We start from the raw sequence: 16,927 nt of genomic DNA, 5'->3' as shown, positions 1-16,927 counted from the left end.
ACATAACTTTAATAAGTAACTAATTGGTAGCATGATTTTGGCATTCCTTCCTTCCTTCCTTCCTGGCACTTTTACAACTTCTACTTGGCTTTCTGAGGAACCTCCGTGGTGGTCAATGTGACAGGATGCAAAGGCTGCAATAATATCAGACACTCACCTGCTGGGAGTAACTCCTCTGGGTGATCTGGATGCTGAGGGTAAGGTGGTGGCAACTGGGGAGAAGGCCTACATTAGCAGCAAGGAACCTTTATTCAGGTGAGGGCCACATTGCCTTCTGGGGGGCCGCATGTTGGTGGTGGTCAGAGCAATAAATTTAACTTTGACCTTTGCACGGAAACAATTGCTGGATATTTTTTTTTAAAAAAACAATTTTTATTAATTTTCCAAATTATTACAAATAAAACCAAATTAATTTAATACAATTTCTTAAAATCAGGTTTCCCTCTCCTGTCCCAAACATATGATCATCACCGTCATTTCCTTCCATTGCTGCGTCATTTCATATTTAGAGTCGTTGACATCCTTCACTTGCCGTTAAACAATTCATTCCAGCAGGCTGCTCCCCCCCCGCCCCCGTTTCAAACAGCACCTCCGTTACGTACAGTCACAGTTGCTGGGTTTTTCGCCTGTTGCAAAGCTTAGTAAACCAGTTTTGTGAGTTCAAAGGTGTTGTTTGGGTTCTTCTTCTCTTTTTCATCTTTTATAAAATGCACCATATTGTTTTGACTCATATTCTGGTAGAATTTGCTTTTTCCTCCCCCAACAGATTTTATTAAAGTTTGAAAGAAAATACAAAGGTTAGTATGAGATATCAAACAGTTCTGGTAGAAACTGTATGCAGATATTTAACAGGTCTGTGTCGGCATAATAAAATTTGATGGATTAATGATAGAACGAGTGTATTAGAGAAAACAGAAACTTAAACAAGCAATCTTAGAATTGTTATATTAGCATGCTGGTCATAAGAGAAAAGATTCCTCTGAGGGCTGGGGACAACTTGCCATCTGATCCCAACTTTATCTGGAACGAGAGACAGGAAGAAGAGGGGTGACACTCAGCGAGGCTGCCAAAATGTTCCCCACCCCAATTTATCTGCAGAATTTACGAGATTCAAACTACTTGGACCAAAAAATTTATGGGAGCTATAGCTGGTTCAAGATTCTGAGAGTAAGGACACCTACCAAGCTCTGTTTGGAAGCGGCAGTAAGTATCTGGGTTTCGAACTGTGCAGGCGATGTAGACTTCTGGGGCCTCCCCATCACCGTTGCAGCTGGAAAGCTTTTGCAGAATGCCAATAAGGGACTGTGTCAGCTCCGGATCATATACCACATCTGCTTGTAAAGGGTGCATTCAAAAAACAGACACACAAAGAAAATGAAGAAAACAGGAAGTACATGGGGGAAATCTAGGAGAAAGCTATTGGATAGAGTCTTTACTGGTTGGCAGGCTAAACTGTTATCTCCTCTACCCACCTGTCAGTCTCCTGGCGTCATAGTGACATCAGAGGATGCTGCAGTCTGAAGCCCCAAATGGTCAGACTCCCACCCTGGAGGCCAGTTCTGGGGACCACCATTTTTAAGAAAGGTATTGACAATGTGTGTGGAGGAGGGCAACTGAGATGATCTAAGTGTTTGGAAACTAAGCCCTATGAGGAACAGATGAGGTTGCTGAGTATGTTTAGCCTGGAGAAGAGAACACTGAGAAGGGATACAGTAGCCATCTTCAAATATCTAAAGGCTTGCTGCATGAATGATGGAGCAAGCTTATTTTCTGTTGCTCCAGAGGGTAGGACCTGAACGTGTTTAAATTAGAAGACAGGAGACCTGTCAGGGAACTGCCGATGGGCAGGGAGGAGGTGCGGGGGCTGTCGAGGGACAGAGAGCCACAGCGCCACTCTGGCAGCAGCCTTGAATCCAGCGAGGAAAGCAGGGTGTGCCTTAGTGGGGAGGAGCAGCAAACAGATAGTTTGGTGGGAACAGGGCACGGGGATGCTACAGAGCCCCGACACGCACCTGGAAGAGGGGAGGAGCAAAGTGCAGTCGCACTTCCGTCGCCCCAGGTGAGTAGAGGGATGAAACATAAGGATTCTAGGAGGAGATTCGGAATACTGAAACTTTTATGTTGGGGGAGGAACCGGCAGAGGCCACTCCCGGATTCTGGTACGGACTCGAGCGATCATGAACTCTGAGGCTCTGCTTGTAAATAAAGTGTTATATAAGTATCCAGACGCATTGGACTCTTTACTCCCAAGGAGGCACCACAGCAGCCTTACAAGACCCAAAGCTGGAAAAGGCTGATCTGGGGTGGAATGTTGTTGATTATATAAATAGTATGGAGATAAAAAAATATCTGCCTCGTCTTGCTGGAGGCACCACACTGGAGCCGCTTGTAAAAAAAAGCCCACCTCTGTTTTACTGCAAGGCGATAACCATTAAGCTGTGGCAAAAATAGCAGAGTTCCACATATAATGCCCTTAATGGATAGTAAATACAGTCTTTCAGGTAATATGTGCGAGAGATCTTCAGGACTCTCAATGTAAAAAACAGGATCCAGGGGTTAATGGGCAGCCAATTCAGATCCCTGAGGACTGGCAAGATTTGCGCCCGATAAGGAGAACCAGTCACCACTGGGCAGTGGCATTTTGCACCAGCTACAGCCTCCAGACTAGTCATAAGGGAAGCCCACCCAAAGCACATTACAGTAGTCTAAACATAACATTTGCATTCAGTGTCCTGTACCTGCAGCAATGACGACGTCAGGGCCCTGAAGTTCTGCCAGCCGTTCCTTAGTAACTAGGTTCCAGTCAAGCTCTGCTACAGTTATTTCAGGGTCCTGGGATCCAGGAAGCTCAGCCTCACAGGTTTCTTGTTTTGCCACGCCATGGCCGCGAGATTCAGATGGCAGAAGCAGGCCGTTCAAGCGGACATTCTCCGACAGCTGTTGAAGAACACACTCGTGGTGGTCGCTGAACGTGTACGTGCTGGGGCGGCAAGCTTTGGAAATTGCAATGCCTGTCAGTCCGGTTCCACTTCCTAGTTCCAAAACACTCCTAAGAAAAGAAATATATATATACATACAAACCTTGTGGGACATATCCAATGCACTTATGCAAGGACTTTTGTGTGCACAACAGAACCCCACTCTTTTTCTCTCTGTTTTCCCCTTCAACCTCCCCGAATTTGCTTTGTAGGGTTGGGGGATTTGGGAAGCAGGTGACGAGGGAGGGAGAGAAAGACCTGTTGCACAGCTGAAAGTCCTTGCACTGAAAGAACAAATGCACTGAATATTACACTTTTTTTGTTTGACCACGCCTATTCAAAAGCACGTCAAATTGCAAGTAGATAAATAGGTACCGCTCCAGCGGGAAGGTAAACGGCGTTTCTGTGCGCTGCTCTGGTTCACCAGAAGCGGCTTAGTCATGCTGGTCACATGACCCGGAAGCTGTACGCCGGCTCCCTCAGCCAGTAACGCGAGATGAGCGCCGCAACCCCAGAGTCGGACACGACTGGACCTAATGGTCAGGGGTCCCTTTACCTTTACCTTTTATCCAGACATGTACATTTTTACGTGTATTTAAAATGTAATTTTATCTAATAACATATATTTTTTTTAAAATGCTTTGATTTTGATAAAAAAAAGTTAGGCTAGCTTGTTTTTAATGTCCAATATCTTCAGCCATTTTAATGGATATTTTATATTTTAGGTATTTATTACATTTATATCCCACCTTTCCCCTAAGCAGCTCAAGGTGGTTCTCTTTCTCCCCATTTTATCCTCACAGCGACTCTGTGAGGTAGGTTAGACTGAGGAACTGACTGGCCTAAGAAAACTCCTTAAAGGCTTTGACATTTTAATTGGTATATAAATCATGTTAAATGAAAATAAATAAATATACTGCCCAATACTATTTATTTAAGTCTAATCATAAATCTATTGATTTATCAATCTATCTACACGTGCACACACCACCTTTCCTTATCAGTCCCAAGGTGGTTGACAAGATATAGTAAAACGGCATAAATTAGAAATGACAATAACTCAGAACATTGATACCACCGTGGGAAAATATATATATGCAAAACTAAACTGCTGTCTGGTTTGCCTTCCAACAGCTCCTCACAAACCTCTGCAGGGATCCCAAGGCTAAGCCCTGACCAGCACTGGGGCCTGCCTATGACCGAGCACAACAAGAAATAGCAGCTACCTGTTGCGGAAAACTGCAGGATTCTCCAGCGCCCATTCAGCCAGGTAAAGACCAGCATCCCATGTGACAAGACCTGTGGTTCCCCGTGAAATGATTGCTACGCTTTCACAAAGTGTAATGGCATCTCCAGAGGGCTAGCAAGAAAGAAAACAGAGCAATAACCATAATATTTTAAGAAAACACTTAAAATACCTGAGCACTCCAAATCCTTTCCTCACGGATAATGCACAGAAAACAGCAGATCTAGCAGAAAGGCAACACATACAGAGTTCTGCCCTGATGGTTGCAATTCATCCCCAATTATTCTTATTGTATAATTATGCAATAATCTTATAAGGTTGCATAATCTTAGAAGGAGGTTTGGCTGTTACTATCATGAAGGAACTCTGCAACATTGACTTTGCCACTACTCCACCGGCTAAGACCCGGCAGTCCTGGTTTCAAATCCCCACTCAGTCATGCAGCTCACTGCTTGATCTTGGACCAATCGCTGTCTCTCACCCAAGCCAACCTTGCAGGGTTGTTGTGAGGACAAAATGGGGGAGGAACCACATATTTCACCCAGAGCACTTTGGAGGAAAAGAGGGATATCAATGCACATCAATAAAGAAAGGTTACCCACAGTACACACAGAATAAAGAGGTTCTTATTTACCAATAAATAGCTTTTATAACACTGTGTGGTTTCTTCAGTGTTTAAGACACCCCCGATCGCTTCGTACAGCTGTTCCAGAGGTTCAGCACCCGTAGACTCATGCTGCATGGAAAAAAGAAAGAACCAGAAGTCCAGTGATCTTTGAATATCACACAGGCAGCAAACATAATGGGATCATGTTGCAATTGGAGAGTGCAGCCGTTCTGGTTTCCAGCTGTTCTGCTCCTCCCACATCTGGGCACCAGCATCCCATGCGTACTGAGCATGCTCAGTCCTCATTGAGCTGTTTTGGGGAGGTTCCAAGCCTCCCACCCCCAGAGTGAGGGTTCTTTCCTACAAGTCACATAACCCATCTAGTCCATCATCCTGCCCTCACACCGGCCAACCAGGTGCTTATGGGAAACTGAAAGGCAGGAAGCAATTTTTGGCTGAAGAGTGGGTACAAAATTATGCAAATCAAATAAAAAAAACATAGGATCAACTAGTTCCAATGAGTAGTCTGGCAGCTGCATTTCAAACCAGCTGAAGTTTCTGTACTGTATTCAAGGGGCAGTCCCACGAAGAGTGCCTTAGAGTGGTCTAATCTCCAGGTGATTGCAGCATGAATGACTGAACTATCAGAACTTCAATGGTATAAGCCATATTACTATCATATTTTTACCTTCTTAATAAGCTCGGATAAGAAGCATCTTCTATACTTCACTGAGAGAGGGTACTTCAAGCACAGCGGGTGAAAAACAGTCTGAAACAAATAAACGCAACAGCCGATAAATGCAACACACTCAAATAACTGTGTGTGTCAGCTAGAAAACTCCCAGGCCAAAGTAGGGGTAGCCAACCCACTGCATCTTCTGATGTTGTTGGCTCCAACTCCTATCAGCCGCAGATAGCTAATGGTCAGGGGTGATGGGAGTTGTAGTTGTAGAATGTAGAGGAGTTGGCCACCCTTGGGCCACACACAACTATATGTTACAAAACATGTTGGAAAAGTGATGATGTAATCATTGTAATTCAAAGCAACAGGGAAACCTCTTTGGACATATAATTGGCAGTATTTAGCTGGCCAGCTAACGCTATTATATTATCCAACCAGTTCAGCTTCTTTTTCTATTAGATTCTAAACCTCATAGATGCAGGATAACAGGCCTGGAGCAGACCCATGGATATAATCCAGGCAGCCCCCCCTCCCCCACCAACCTACATTATTATAACAGGGGGGACTTTGGGTGACTGACTGCTGCCTTACAATATGGATTCACTGCTCACTGAAAGCAAGCATTTCAAAAAAAATAAAATGATAATTTTGGACCCCTTTTCCACCCAACATGCTTATTTCCCATGTTGTTTTACACAGAAAAACCTCAAACATTAAATTCCCCACCTGTTTTCTGGTGGCACAGTCTTTGAAATGCCTTCTGCCATGTGCCTTTTTCTGAAGATGTAGATCAGTGTGAAGATGCACTGTTGCTTGCAATATGAAACTGGACACCCCTCATCCCAAAGCCCCCGAAACAAAACCCAAAGAGAAAAACTCATCACTAGAAAAAGCGGTAGAGTGTCTGTGAGGGGCCAGATTAATAACAATAACAATAACAATAATAATAACAATTTATTATTTATACCCCGCCCATCTGGCTGGGTTTCCCCAGCCGCTCTGGGCGGCTTCAAACAGAATATTAAAATGCAATAATATATTAAACATTAAAAGCTTCCCTAAACAGGGCTGCCTTCAGATGTCTTCTAAAAGTCTGGTAGTTGTTTTTCTCTTTGACACCTGGTGGGAGGGCGTTCCACAGGGTGGGTGCCACTACCAAGAAGGCCCTCTGCCTGGTTCCCTGTAACTTGGCTTCTCTTAGCGAGGGAACTGCCAGAAGGCCCTCGGCACTGGACCTCAGTGTCCGGGCAGAACGATGGGGGTGGAGATGCTCCTTCAGGTATACTGGACCGAGGCCGTTTAGGCCTTTAAAGGTCAGCACCAACACTTTGAATTGTGCTCGGAAACGTACTCGGAGATTCACCCGCAGCTGCCCCACCTCCTCAGTTTCCTCACAGTATCTACCGGTAATTGCATATGGAGCATGAAGTATATTCAGTTACCCATAGATGTTTACCTTCTGTAAAATAGTCAGCAGTGGTGAGGAGTCTTCTGAATTCTTTAGTACCTGTTCAAGATCCTAGACCACAAGAAACAAATGATCAGGTAAGGTGTGTGTGTGTAGGGGGGGAGCAGCAAAAAAGTATTATGGCACCCTAGCTATGAATTTTAGTGTGGCATAAGCTTTTGCAGACTAGAAAGTGCGTTAAGACTTTGTATAAGTTATGGACACAGTTGGACGAGTTTTGAGAACTGTCTCTCTGCAACTGTGTGTGTGTGTGTGTGAGAGAGAGAGAGAGAGAGAGGGAGAGAGACCTCATCAAAAATACCCCTGGTCTAATGCTGCCTTTTGCATATGGTGAATCTAGTCACTAGAATCTGCTCTACTTCCATCTTCTTGGTCACACCGCTTGGAATGTTTGGAAGTGGCTTGCTTCATGGAACATAGGACGTTGCCTTCTAATGAGTCAGACCATTGGTCCATCTTAGCTCATTATTGTCTACACTGACTGGCAGCGGCCCTCCAGGGTTTCAGGCAGGGAATCGTTCTCAGCCCGACCTGGGATTCAACCTGGGACCTTCTGAGCTATGGCCTCTTGCTACCCAAAGCAGCTAGGAAATAATGGAACGCAACAGGAAAGGCAAATGTAGCAATTAGCAGAGTGATATTTAATTCTATTTATTGTGTGCATTTGTAACAGCAGTTGCTGCAGTGCTGCTTTTCTGATCTACGCTGGAAATATTCTCTGGTGGTTTCAGTTGCTGAAATTAAACTCTTTTGTTGTTGTTGCTGCTTTAAATTACCAAATGCTGTTAACAGATGAATGAAAGCATCAGGCAAAGAACTTTCTGGGAAAGAAGAAATCGCCCCTATTTATTTTTACTTTGAGGGGAGAAACAACTTTATTAAAAAAAACTAAATTAAAGCAACACTCTCTGCTACTAGCATACCGCACAAGAAATGCAGAGCTCTGTGCAGGCATAAGGGGCTAGTGGAATTTCTCAGCCGATGCAACACTGCATTTTGTTGGTTAAGGTTTTTTGTTTTGTTTTTTAAGAGTGAGACTGCAGATCCCAGGTTCAATCCGCAGCATCACCAGGTTCGGCTGGTAGAGACTCCTTGCCTGAACTCCTGGATAGCCTCTGCCAATCAGTGCAGACAATATTGAGCTAGATGGACCAATGGCAACTACTTCAGTTCCTAGGATGCAAATCTGTGTCATGGGCCTGTGGTTCAAGTCTTTTAAAGTACCAAGTAGTGGCCCAGGACGTGGGTGGTGCTGTGGTCTAAACCACTGAGCCTAGGGCTTGCCTATCAGAAGTTCGGCGGTTCGAATCCCCGCGATGGGGTGAGCTCCTGTTGCTCGGTCCCAGCTCCTGCCCACCTAGCAGTTAGAAAGCACGTCAAAGTGCAAGCAGATAAATAGGTACCGCTCCGGCGGGAAGGTAAACGGCGTTTCCATGCGCAGCTCTGGTTCGCCAGAAGCGGCTTAGTCATGCTGGCCACATGAACCGGAAGCTGTACGCAGGCTGCCTCGGCCAATAAAGCGAGGTGAGCACTGCAACCCCAGAGTCGTTCGTGACTGGACCTAACGGTCAGGGGTCCCCTTTACTTTTAATGGCCCTGAACAGCACAATCTCATGCATTTTTGCTTAGAAGGAAGGCCCACTGTGTTCAATGGGTTGTAGGTCCTCCCTCACTGGAAGTCTTCAAGGAGTGTGAATCTGCTAACTATTGGGGATGTGCTAGCCGTACATTCCCAGCATGGAGCAAGTGGGTGGGTTGCATTCAATACCCCCTCCAACACCAGGATTCCAGATGCAGGGACCCCTGGAGCGTTTTAAAGAAGTAGCGGTTGTGATCAAAGTGGTCAGGAGATACTTTGGGCAGCTATTTTCATATCCGCTTATTTAGTGATAAAACAATGCAGTGGGTAAGCTGTCACATTCAATATTGCCGAGGTGAGCTTATTGCAAATCATATGAACGCCTGAACGAAGAAAGAATTTTTAGACCTGGTCATTGATCAAAAGCGACAAGGATGCTTATAGAACATTCATCTGCCTTAAATATGAGTCTTTTTCGCTTGTTGCCTGATTATCCTGAAGGGGTGGGAGGAACCGGCAGTCCTCCCCCACACTGGTCAAACTCAGGAGCAGCTCTAGCACCCTCTGCCTCCCACTTCTGAGGTTCTTATGTTTAGGGTTCCAGCCTAAAGGAAGGCCTGAGAGTATCACGTACTGCTCCACAGAGAATGAGTTGAGCAAGCTCTAAGTGGCTGAGCACCTACTTTTCATGCAGAAGATTCCAGGTCCAAGCCACATCATCTCTAGTTAGGGCTGGGAAAGGTTCCCGGTCTGAAGAATCATAGAATTGTAAAGTTGGAAGGGACCACGAGTGTCGCCTAGTCCAATTCACTGCAACGCAGGAATCTTTTGCCCAACGTGGAGCTCAAACCCACGACCCTGAGATTAAGAGTCTCGTGCTCTACTGACTGAGCTATTCTCACCCCGGAGTCCCCAGAGAGCCACTGCCACACAGGGTAGGCAAATACTGAGCTTGATGGACTAATGGTCTTAGCTGCCTTATACAAAGTCAGAACATGAGTCCATCAAACTCAGTATTGTCTACCCTGACTGGCAGTGGCTCTCCAGGAACCGTTCAGGTCAGGAATCTTTCACACCACTAACTGGAGATGCTGGAGCTTGACCTGAGATTTTTCTAGCCCTTCCCTTGGAAGTTCAAAAGTTTTTGCATTGAATTTGGCTACAACTCAACCACCGTTGAGTTCACGTCCAGGTTAATTAAACCCCCGGGGTAAACGGTCCAATTATGGATTAAGAATAGCTTTTCCATTTTAAGCCTTTCTTCCAGGAGCGGATTAGGTAGTGTATCTCACAAAACGGGAGAGACGCCAAGGCAGGTCACGCTCAGGTTAACCTAGGATCGAACGGGCACATTATCTATTTGCAAAAAAATATATATAATTCCAGCCTGACCTTCAACTAAAGTTCCAGGTGGAGGGTGGACAATTTATAATAAAATGAAAAATGAAACTATCTGCAAAGAAGGTGTAAAGCTACAGCTATGCAAAGGTCACAACAACCAGTAGCCACATAGCAGTACGGAGAGTATTGCTGACAACTGCAGGTGGGGAGAGATTTGCTTGCAGGCGTCCCAACCAGGGGATCTGTTCGGCCATTGTGAGAATAGGATGCTGGACCAGGGAGGCCACATAAGTATCTACTCTCTGATGCATTTAAATTCGGTGGCTACTAGCCATGTTGGTTGCAACTTCCCGTATCAGGGACAGTATGTATCTGAATAGCAGTTGCTGGAAAGTGTGCTCTTGTATACAGGGATTCTGGGATTCTGGTTGGCCATTGTGAGAAAGGATGCTGGACTAAAGAGGCCTTTCTTTGGCTTGATCCAGCAGTCAGGCTCTTAACAGCAGATGTTGGCTGGCTGGAATTAATCTGTGGTCGGGGAAAACTACTCTGTGCATGCTCTCAGCCGTTGCTCTTTTTCTTTCTTTTAAAACCACTTCTGCCCACGCAGCCGAATTCTTATTTCAGGCAGTAGCAGACCAAAGGCTCCGTCTAAGCAAGGCTTTTCTCCTAATGCAAAGGACTGCTCCTCTGTCCCCCAACAAAGCCCCTCTGGCGCCCCCCGAACACAACCAGACTACTCCGTTCCCATCCTTAGCCGACCGGGCTAGCTCGCCCAGTTCCCTGCTTCCGCGCTAGGCACGCCCAGGCCAGCCCCCGACAGCGAGTCCTTCGCTCCGCCTCCTCACCTCCCAGGGCAAATCGCGCAGCCGCTTCCCGGCGAGGAAGCCGCGCTGGAAGCGGAGCGCCACGCTCTCTTCGGGGGCTTCTCTTGGCTCGCACGCGGCGCGTTCCTGCCGGGGCTGTTGCTCCTCCATCGGCGGCGGTCGCTCCTCCTCCGTGCGCGCCGGCGGGCGGGCTTCGTAGCCGCGCCTCCTGGGCTCCGGAACCCGGCCTTCCGGAACAGGGGGAGGATCGCCGGGCGACCCTGGTTGTGGACTGGCTGGGTGTTTAAAGCGGCGTGTAAAACTGCCCAGGTTTTTGTTTTAGTTCCAGGTTTTTTTCCTTTTGCGAGCGGCTAGTAAATAGGGAAGAGAGTGCTTTGGGGCATGCGCAGAGTGGCATTTCGTAAATAATAATAATACAGTAGTTATACTTGGGCGGTGCTAACTATCCATCTCCAAAGTGTCAAATGTTTATGCATGTGTAGTCTCAGGAGTCAGACCTCTACCCCAAAAGGTGTGCCCCAGGCTATTGGGTAACCCTGGGGGAGGGAGACACGGACCCTCTAGATGTACATTATTTTGACAGGTATATGCATTTTATGCACACCCACCCACCCAATATGTGCATATGGTTCGTTGGACAACTGCATTGCAAAAATCAAAGAAGTGTGAGTTTCATAGGCTTGCCATGTATTGGTTCGCTTATTGCAGGGACGTCCAACTCCCAATAGACTGTGATCTACTCACTATTAAAAAAATGGCAGTGATCTACCCATTGTCGTTGGATGAGCTTTTTTTGGGAAGCCAAGGCAGTTGAGCTTTTTTTTAGGGAGCAAATGAATGAATGGAACTCTGTATATGAATGAATGGAACTGAATATATGAATGAATGGAACTGAATGAACATTGCGATATACATAGAACATAATCAAAAGTTGATTATATAAAACACAGTTGAGGGTCCTGAATCCCCAGTTCGATAGTGGAACTTCATCCGATGGCCCACTTTTTTGCTAGGAAGCAAAAGTTGCTGAGCTTTTTTAGGAAAGCCACAGTTGTAGAGCTTTCTTAGGAAGGGCAAAGTTCTTGAGCTTTCTTGGGGAAGCCAAAGTTATTGAGCTTTTTTTGGGGGGGAGTAGATCACGGAGGGGACTAAGATCTACCAGGAACACCCCATGATCTACCCGTAGATCGCAGTCTGCCTGTTGGACGTGCCTGGCTTATTGCATTGGGTAGTGCAGATTAGGCGTGTTCGATGTGAAATGAGAATTTCTCTCCCATTGCTGGCTTGGTGCAAATATTTGCTTTCACCACTGCTGTCAAAGTGAGCAGCCAGTTGATAGCGCTCAATTGGTGCGGTGAAACAACAGACTGTTTATGAGTTTGCTTTCTTCTTCTTCGCTTCCTGTCCCATTTCCCCTTGTGTGTTGTGTGTTTTAGATTGTAATCCTGCAGGCAGGGACTACTTTGTTTTAATGGGTTGTATGTAAGCCACTCTGGGGGCGTTTTTGGCTGAAGAGCAGGGTGCAAATGCACTAAATGAAACAGATATATACTGTACATGCTTGCATGCATGCATACATACATACTGACAGTGCTTTCTTTCCTGGGGTTACACAGGGGTACGCATACCCCTAAACATTTTGTGAATCTAAGTTTGGCCTCATTGAGGGGCAGTATTTCAATATGAGTAGGGAAATGAGAGTACCCCTAAACATTTTTTAAAAGGAAAAAAAAACACTGTTTTATTCCAAGAGGCAGCAAGACATACCTTATTGTGGGGTGCACTTAAATGTTAATATAACAATGTGGGTGCAGATGACACCTCCCTATGTTCCCTTGTTAAATCAGCCCTTTGTATAGAAACAGAAATTTTGGTCTTGGATTGAACATGGGGCCTTCTGCAGGCAAAGCAGGTGCTCTCCCACTGAGCCAAAGCCCTTCCCCAGTGGCTGAGATCTCACTTCACTCAGCTGCTCAGTAAGCAAAAAACGTATGGCTACCAAAAACGGGGGGAGGGGAGGCAAGAGGTTCCGGGGGCCAGTGCCAAAGAATTCTGGGCCGGCCCTTAACGACACTCCTAGAGCCTGTACAGATAACTCTGGGGGGGGGGGTGTTTGTAAGTGCACCCCTACTTTTTGAGCAGCAAAATGTTGGTGGGTATGAGGTCAAGTCTATAGCAAAATAATATCACTTTGGAGCACTGAGTCACAGAGATGGTGGCTCTGCTGCTCCTGTTTTTGGTCAAGCATGTGGAACCAGGCTGCTTCTCTGGGAGAATTGATGTTGCAATTCCTTGTGCCCCCCCAAAGGCAAATGGGTGTTTCCTGCTACCCTGTCCACCTTGCCAGATCACCTGGTGCCAAAGCCAATGATAGGCAGAGTCAACTAATGCTTGTTTTGTGCCCATCCCCCCCAACTAAGTCTACAAGGGCACCACTGAGGCTAAGGACGATGGAGATGACACCCAGGGCCACCCCACCCCCCTGAACTGGCTGTAACTAAGAAGGCAGGGCAGGTGGGGGCTGATGGAAAGTGCCCCATTCTCCCTAATGGACCAGCCTCTGCTGCTGTGCTGTGGTTTGACATGGTGCAGTCCATTCAACCTCTCAGAGGACTCTTTTAACACCTCATTCTGCAAGGTGTGCATCCTAAGCCTTGGACGACTCATTGCAAGAGTGCCTTCTTTGAACATGAAAGTGAGTCATCATAAGCCAGTTGACGGCAGCGCTGTCTTTATCATTTCTCCGGGATGCTCATCTTTCTTCCTGTAATGGATGGGAGCGTTTGGAGAGGGAGAAAAATCAGATATGATTTGGAGAGCGTTTTTGGTATTCAAATAGAATTTAAAATTAACTTGCCTTTGGAGGGGAGTGTTTCATTGCACATAGCAGGGTTTCTAAATTTGAGAACTGTCATTTTAAGGTGACGCAGAACATCTTTAACAGCTCAGAGCAGGTAAGATTCCTCTAGGGGCACAGCAAAGGCAGAACTGCGGGTGGGACTTGAAACTTTTACTGCTTGCTCCAAGTTGGCAGCCCCATCCAGACATCTCTTTTTATTGTGCATTCATGATTATTTGTGCTCATGGTATCGGGGTAGTTATATGCACCCTGCTTTTAATACTATTTACACCTGCAAAAGTTTTGGGGCAGACATACTGCTTGGCTTCCAATCAATGCATGCCCCTTACCTTCCTGCTGAAATTCCACAACCTTTTTATACATCAAATGTTCTGGTTGTTTTGTTTGTTTTTTTGTCCAGCTTTTGTCAGACAATGATGATAATGAGGTGACATTGGGGAAGCAGCACAGAGCAACTAATAAAGCAGAATGAAGCATGGATGGCTTTGCATCAATTCATGCACTATTATGGCATCAGTGGCACTTTCTCTGGAAACCTCATGGGGAAGCAAGATGTTGCAGTGTTAATGCTGTGAGCCCCTCCATCCTATGTTCAGGTTGTTTATATAGTTGTACATAAAGGCATATATCCCAAAGACATCGCAGTCTCTATTGACAGTCATTCTACGGAAATCAAACCCAGGGTACGTGCTGGGACCCCCCAGAATCTCTCACTGCTTGGATATTGGGGTAATGAGCAGCAGTACTAGGTAATAGATTTTTATACCTGAGCTAGAAGCATAACAATTGACAAAATTGGTTTTTTAGTTTTTTTTTTTTAAGAGACTTTATATTCCTCTGCTCTGGCAAAGCTGTTCACAAAAAAGCTGATTGCTTTCCCATTTCACAGCCCACAAAACCAGCAAAAAAACATATGTGCAATCTTTGAAAATGCGTTTTGAATGGACGCGTTTTGCCGCTGTTTACGTAGAGCGTTCTGGCTTCTAACAGATTGCCGGAGTCGTTTCTAGATGCTTTTTATCCAGAGATAGATGATATGCTTAATAAAACATCTGCTATGCTATTGTTAATTAGGGATTGGAAATGGTTTCTATGCAAAGGGAGAGAAAGAAAAAGAAAAGAACCCGCAACTGGAGATATATTTCAAGTTAGGGAGTAGTGGAATATCATTATTTAATGAGATGGCAACTAGCTGTAGTCTTGGCCGGATCCTGGCACACTCAGGAAGGCAGGAAGTATTCCAGCTAAAAGCACATGCCTTTTAATGTGGACTTGTTCAGGGCTGACCACAAGCGTTTCTTTCTCAAGATGCAAAGGCTGTTCCTATCCTATGTGTCTTGTTGAACCGTGACCTGGGAGACTTGGGTATGAATCCCTACTCAGCTATGAAGCTTACTGGGTGACCTTGGGCCAGTCACTGTCTCTCTGCCTAGCTTACATCACAGGGTTGTTGCGAGGATAAGATGGGGAGGGGAGAACCATGTACACCACCTTGAACTCCTTGCCGTTGGGGGGGGGGAAGGTGGTGTATAATTAATAATAAATCCCTGGGTGGCAAAGAGGCAGGGGTGCCAACTTGAATAAAATATTAGGGGGGACCACCCTGCCCCCATAACCAATCACATGACATGGTGCACACACACCATTTGAATGGCAATGCCCGTCAACTTTTGGGGGCCCCAGTCCCCCTCAAATATTTTATTGGGGGCCCCAAAGACCCCCTCGTCCCCTAGGAGTTGGCTCCTATGCAAGGAGGTATGGGCTGCATGGAGGCACTGAGGGTGCAAATCCGGTACTCCTGATGGTGCTGTCCTTGCTGCCACCTTGTTGCATCCAAAAAAACTGCAGTGATGCCAGAGTTGGCAGGGTTGTGCCCCACTGCCTCCCACTCATCTGCACATCTCAAGACGAACATATGGACTGGGACGTAGCTATCCGGCAGGCAAAGCTCTCAATATGGTCTGAAGTCACACAAGGCTACCACGAGGCTACCCCCTTGCTAAAGCCCAGTGGGTCTTGGTTTGATTGGTGCCTGGAACATAGGGAGCTCCCTTATGCTGAATCAGACCACTGGCCTGTCTAGCTCAATGTTTGTCGCGGTGCTTTTCTAGAAAATAGCCTAGGAACACAGGAAGAGCCTTTGGATCAGGCCAGTAACCCATCTAGTCCAGCATCCTGTTCTTACAGACAGATACTGGTGGGAAATCTTGAAGCAGGATCCAAGCACAAGAGCCCTCTCCCCTCCTGCAGTTCCCTGGAGAGCCAGTGTGGTGTAGTGGTTATGAGCGGTAGACCCGTAATCTGGTGAACCGGGTTCGCGTCTCTGCTCCTCCACGTGCAGCTGCTGGGTGGCCTTGGGCTAGTCACACTTCTCTGAAGTCTCTCAGCCCCACTCACCTCACAGAGTGTTTGTTGTGGGGGAGGAAGGGGAAGGAGAACGTTAGCCGCTTTGTGGCTCCTTCGGGTAGTGAAAAGCGGGATATCAAATCCACACTCCTCCTCCTCCTCCTCCTCCTCCTCCTCCTCCTCCTCCTCCTCCTCCTCTTCTTCTTCTCCTCAGCAAGTGGCACTTAGACTTGTTGCCTCTGATCATGGAGGCAGAGCATAGCCACCCTCGCTAGTAGCCATGGATAGCCTTATCCTCTAAGAACCTTATCCTTGGCACAGCTTCTGCACAAAGGCAAAACGAGCTTTCATCGTTCCACTCACTTTTGCCTCTGCCCATCACTGGTGTCTGGCCCCCAGAAGGTTGCCTAAAAGGTAATGTGGCCCTCAGCCTGAAGAAGGATCCCTACCCCTGCAGTTAGGCCTCTCTGATCTTTTTTATTGTGTTTCTGTGCTGCATCTGTGCAAGCGGGGGTGAGGTGGGGGTAATGAAGCAGGCGAAGGAGGAACTTGCTGTGTTTTTCACTGCATTCTCTGAATGCGGGTTGCATTTTGTGATGTGACAATTGAGGACCCGAGTTTTACTGTGCCATAGTTTGCAGTGCAGATGTCTCTTTACGGGCCCAGTAATTTAGAAGGCGAAATGCAAATTGCATGAGAGATGTTTTATAGTGTCGCAGGCAAAAATAAATAAATAAATAAACGAAATAAATGGTCCTCATAATTGCCGGCTGATTGAATCCACGCGAAAGTTTTATACAGATACATGTTGTTTACTAGGATGTTTTCATAGAGTGTAATAAGGCTTGCATTGATATTTCATTGCAGAATAATCAATGTGTGAGTGAAACATGACAAAATTATGACCGGGGAAAGAGCATGCTGGTGTTTTACTGTGGTTCCAGAGTGCGGATGTGATTTGTGAAGATGCAGATTTTTATATTTATTTCTTAC

The 16,927-nt window shown here is 46.2% G+C and overlaps 1 protein-coding gene across 1 annotated transcript; it reads right to left on the bottom strand.

Annotated features, from left to right (window-relative positions):
- Positions 1-698: 698 nt before the first annotated feature.
- Positions 699-10,895, bottom strand: EEF2KMT (eukaryotic elongation factor 2 lysine methyltransferase). Its single transcript, XM_033167768.1, has 8 exons — positions 10,750-10,895; positions 6,970-7,032; positions 5,520-5,600; positions 4,859-4,960; positions 4,205-4,338; positions 2,739-3,049; positions 1,182-1,331; positions 699-1,020 (listed from the first exon to the last, which is right to left on the bottom strand). Exons 1-8 carry the CDS (start codon positions 10,876-10,878, stop codon positions 920-922), a joined length of 1,071 nt encoding a protein of 356 aa, XP_033023659.1. The 5' UTR covers positions 10,879-10,895; the 3' UTR covers positions 699-919.
- Positions 10,896-16,927: the final 6,032 nt, after the last annotated feature.

The sequence above is a fragment of the Lacerta agilis genome, chromosome 13 (assembly GCF_009819535.1).
Source record: "Lacerta agilis isolate rLacAgi1 chromosome 13, rLacAgi1.pri, whole genome shotgun sequence".
NCBI lineage: Eukaryota > Metazoa > Chordata > Lepidosauria > Squamata > Lacertidae > Lacerta > Lacerta agilis.
The sequence above is the reverse complement of the archived record's forward strand: the minus strand, read 5'-3'. Positions and strand labels throughout refer to the sequence as shown.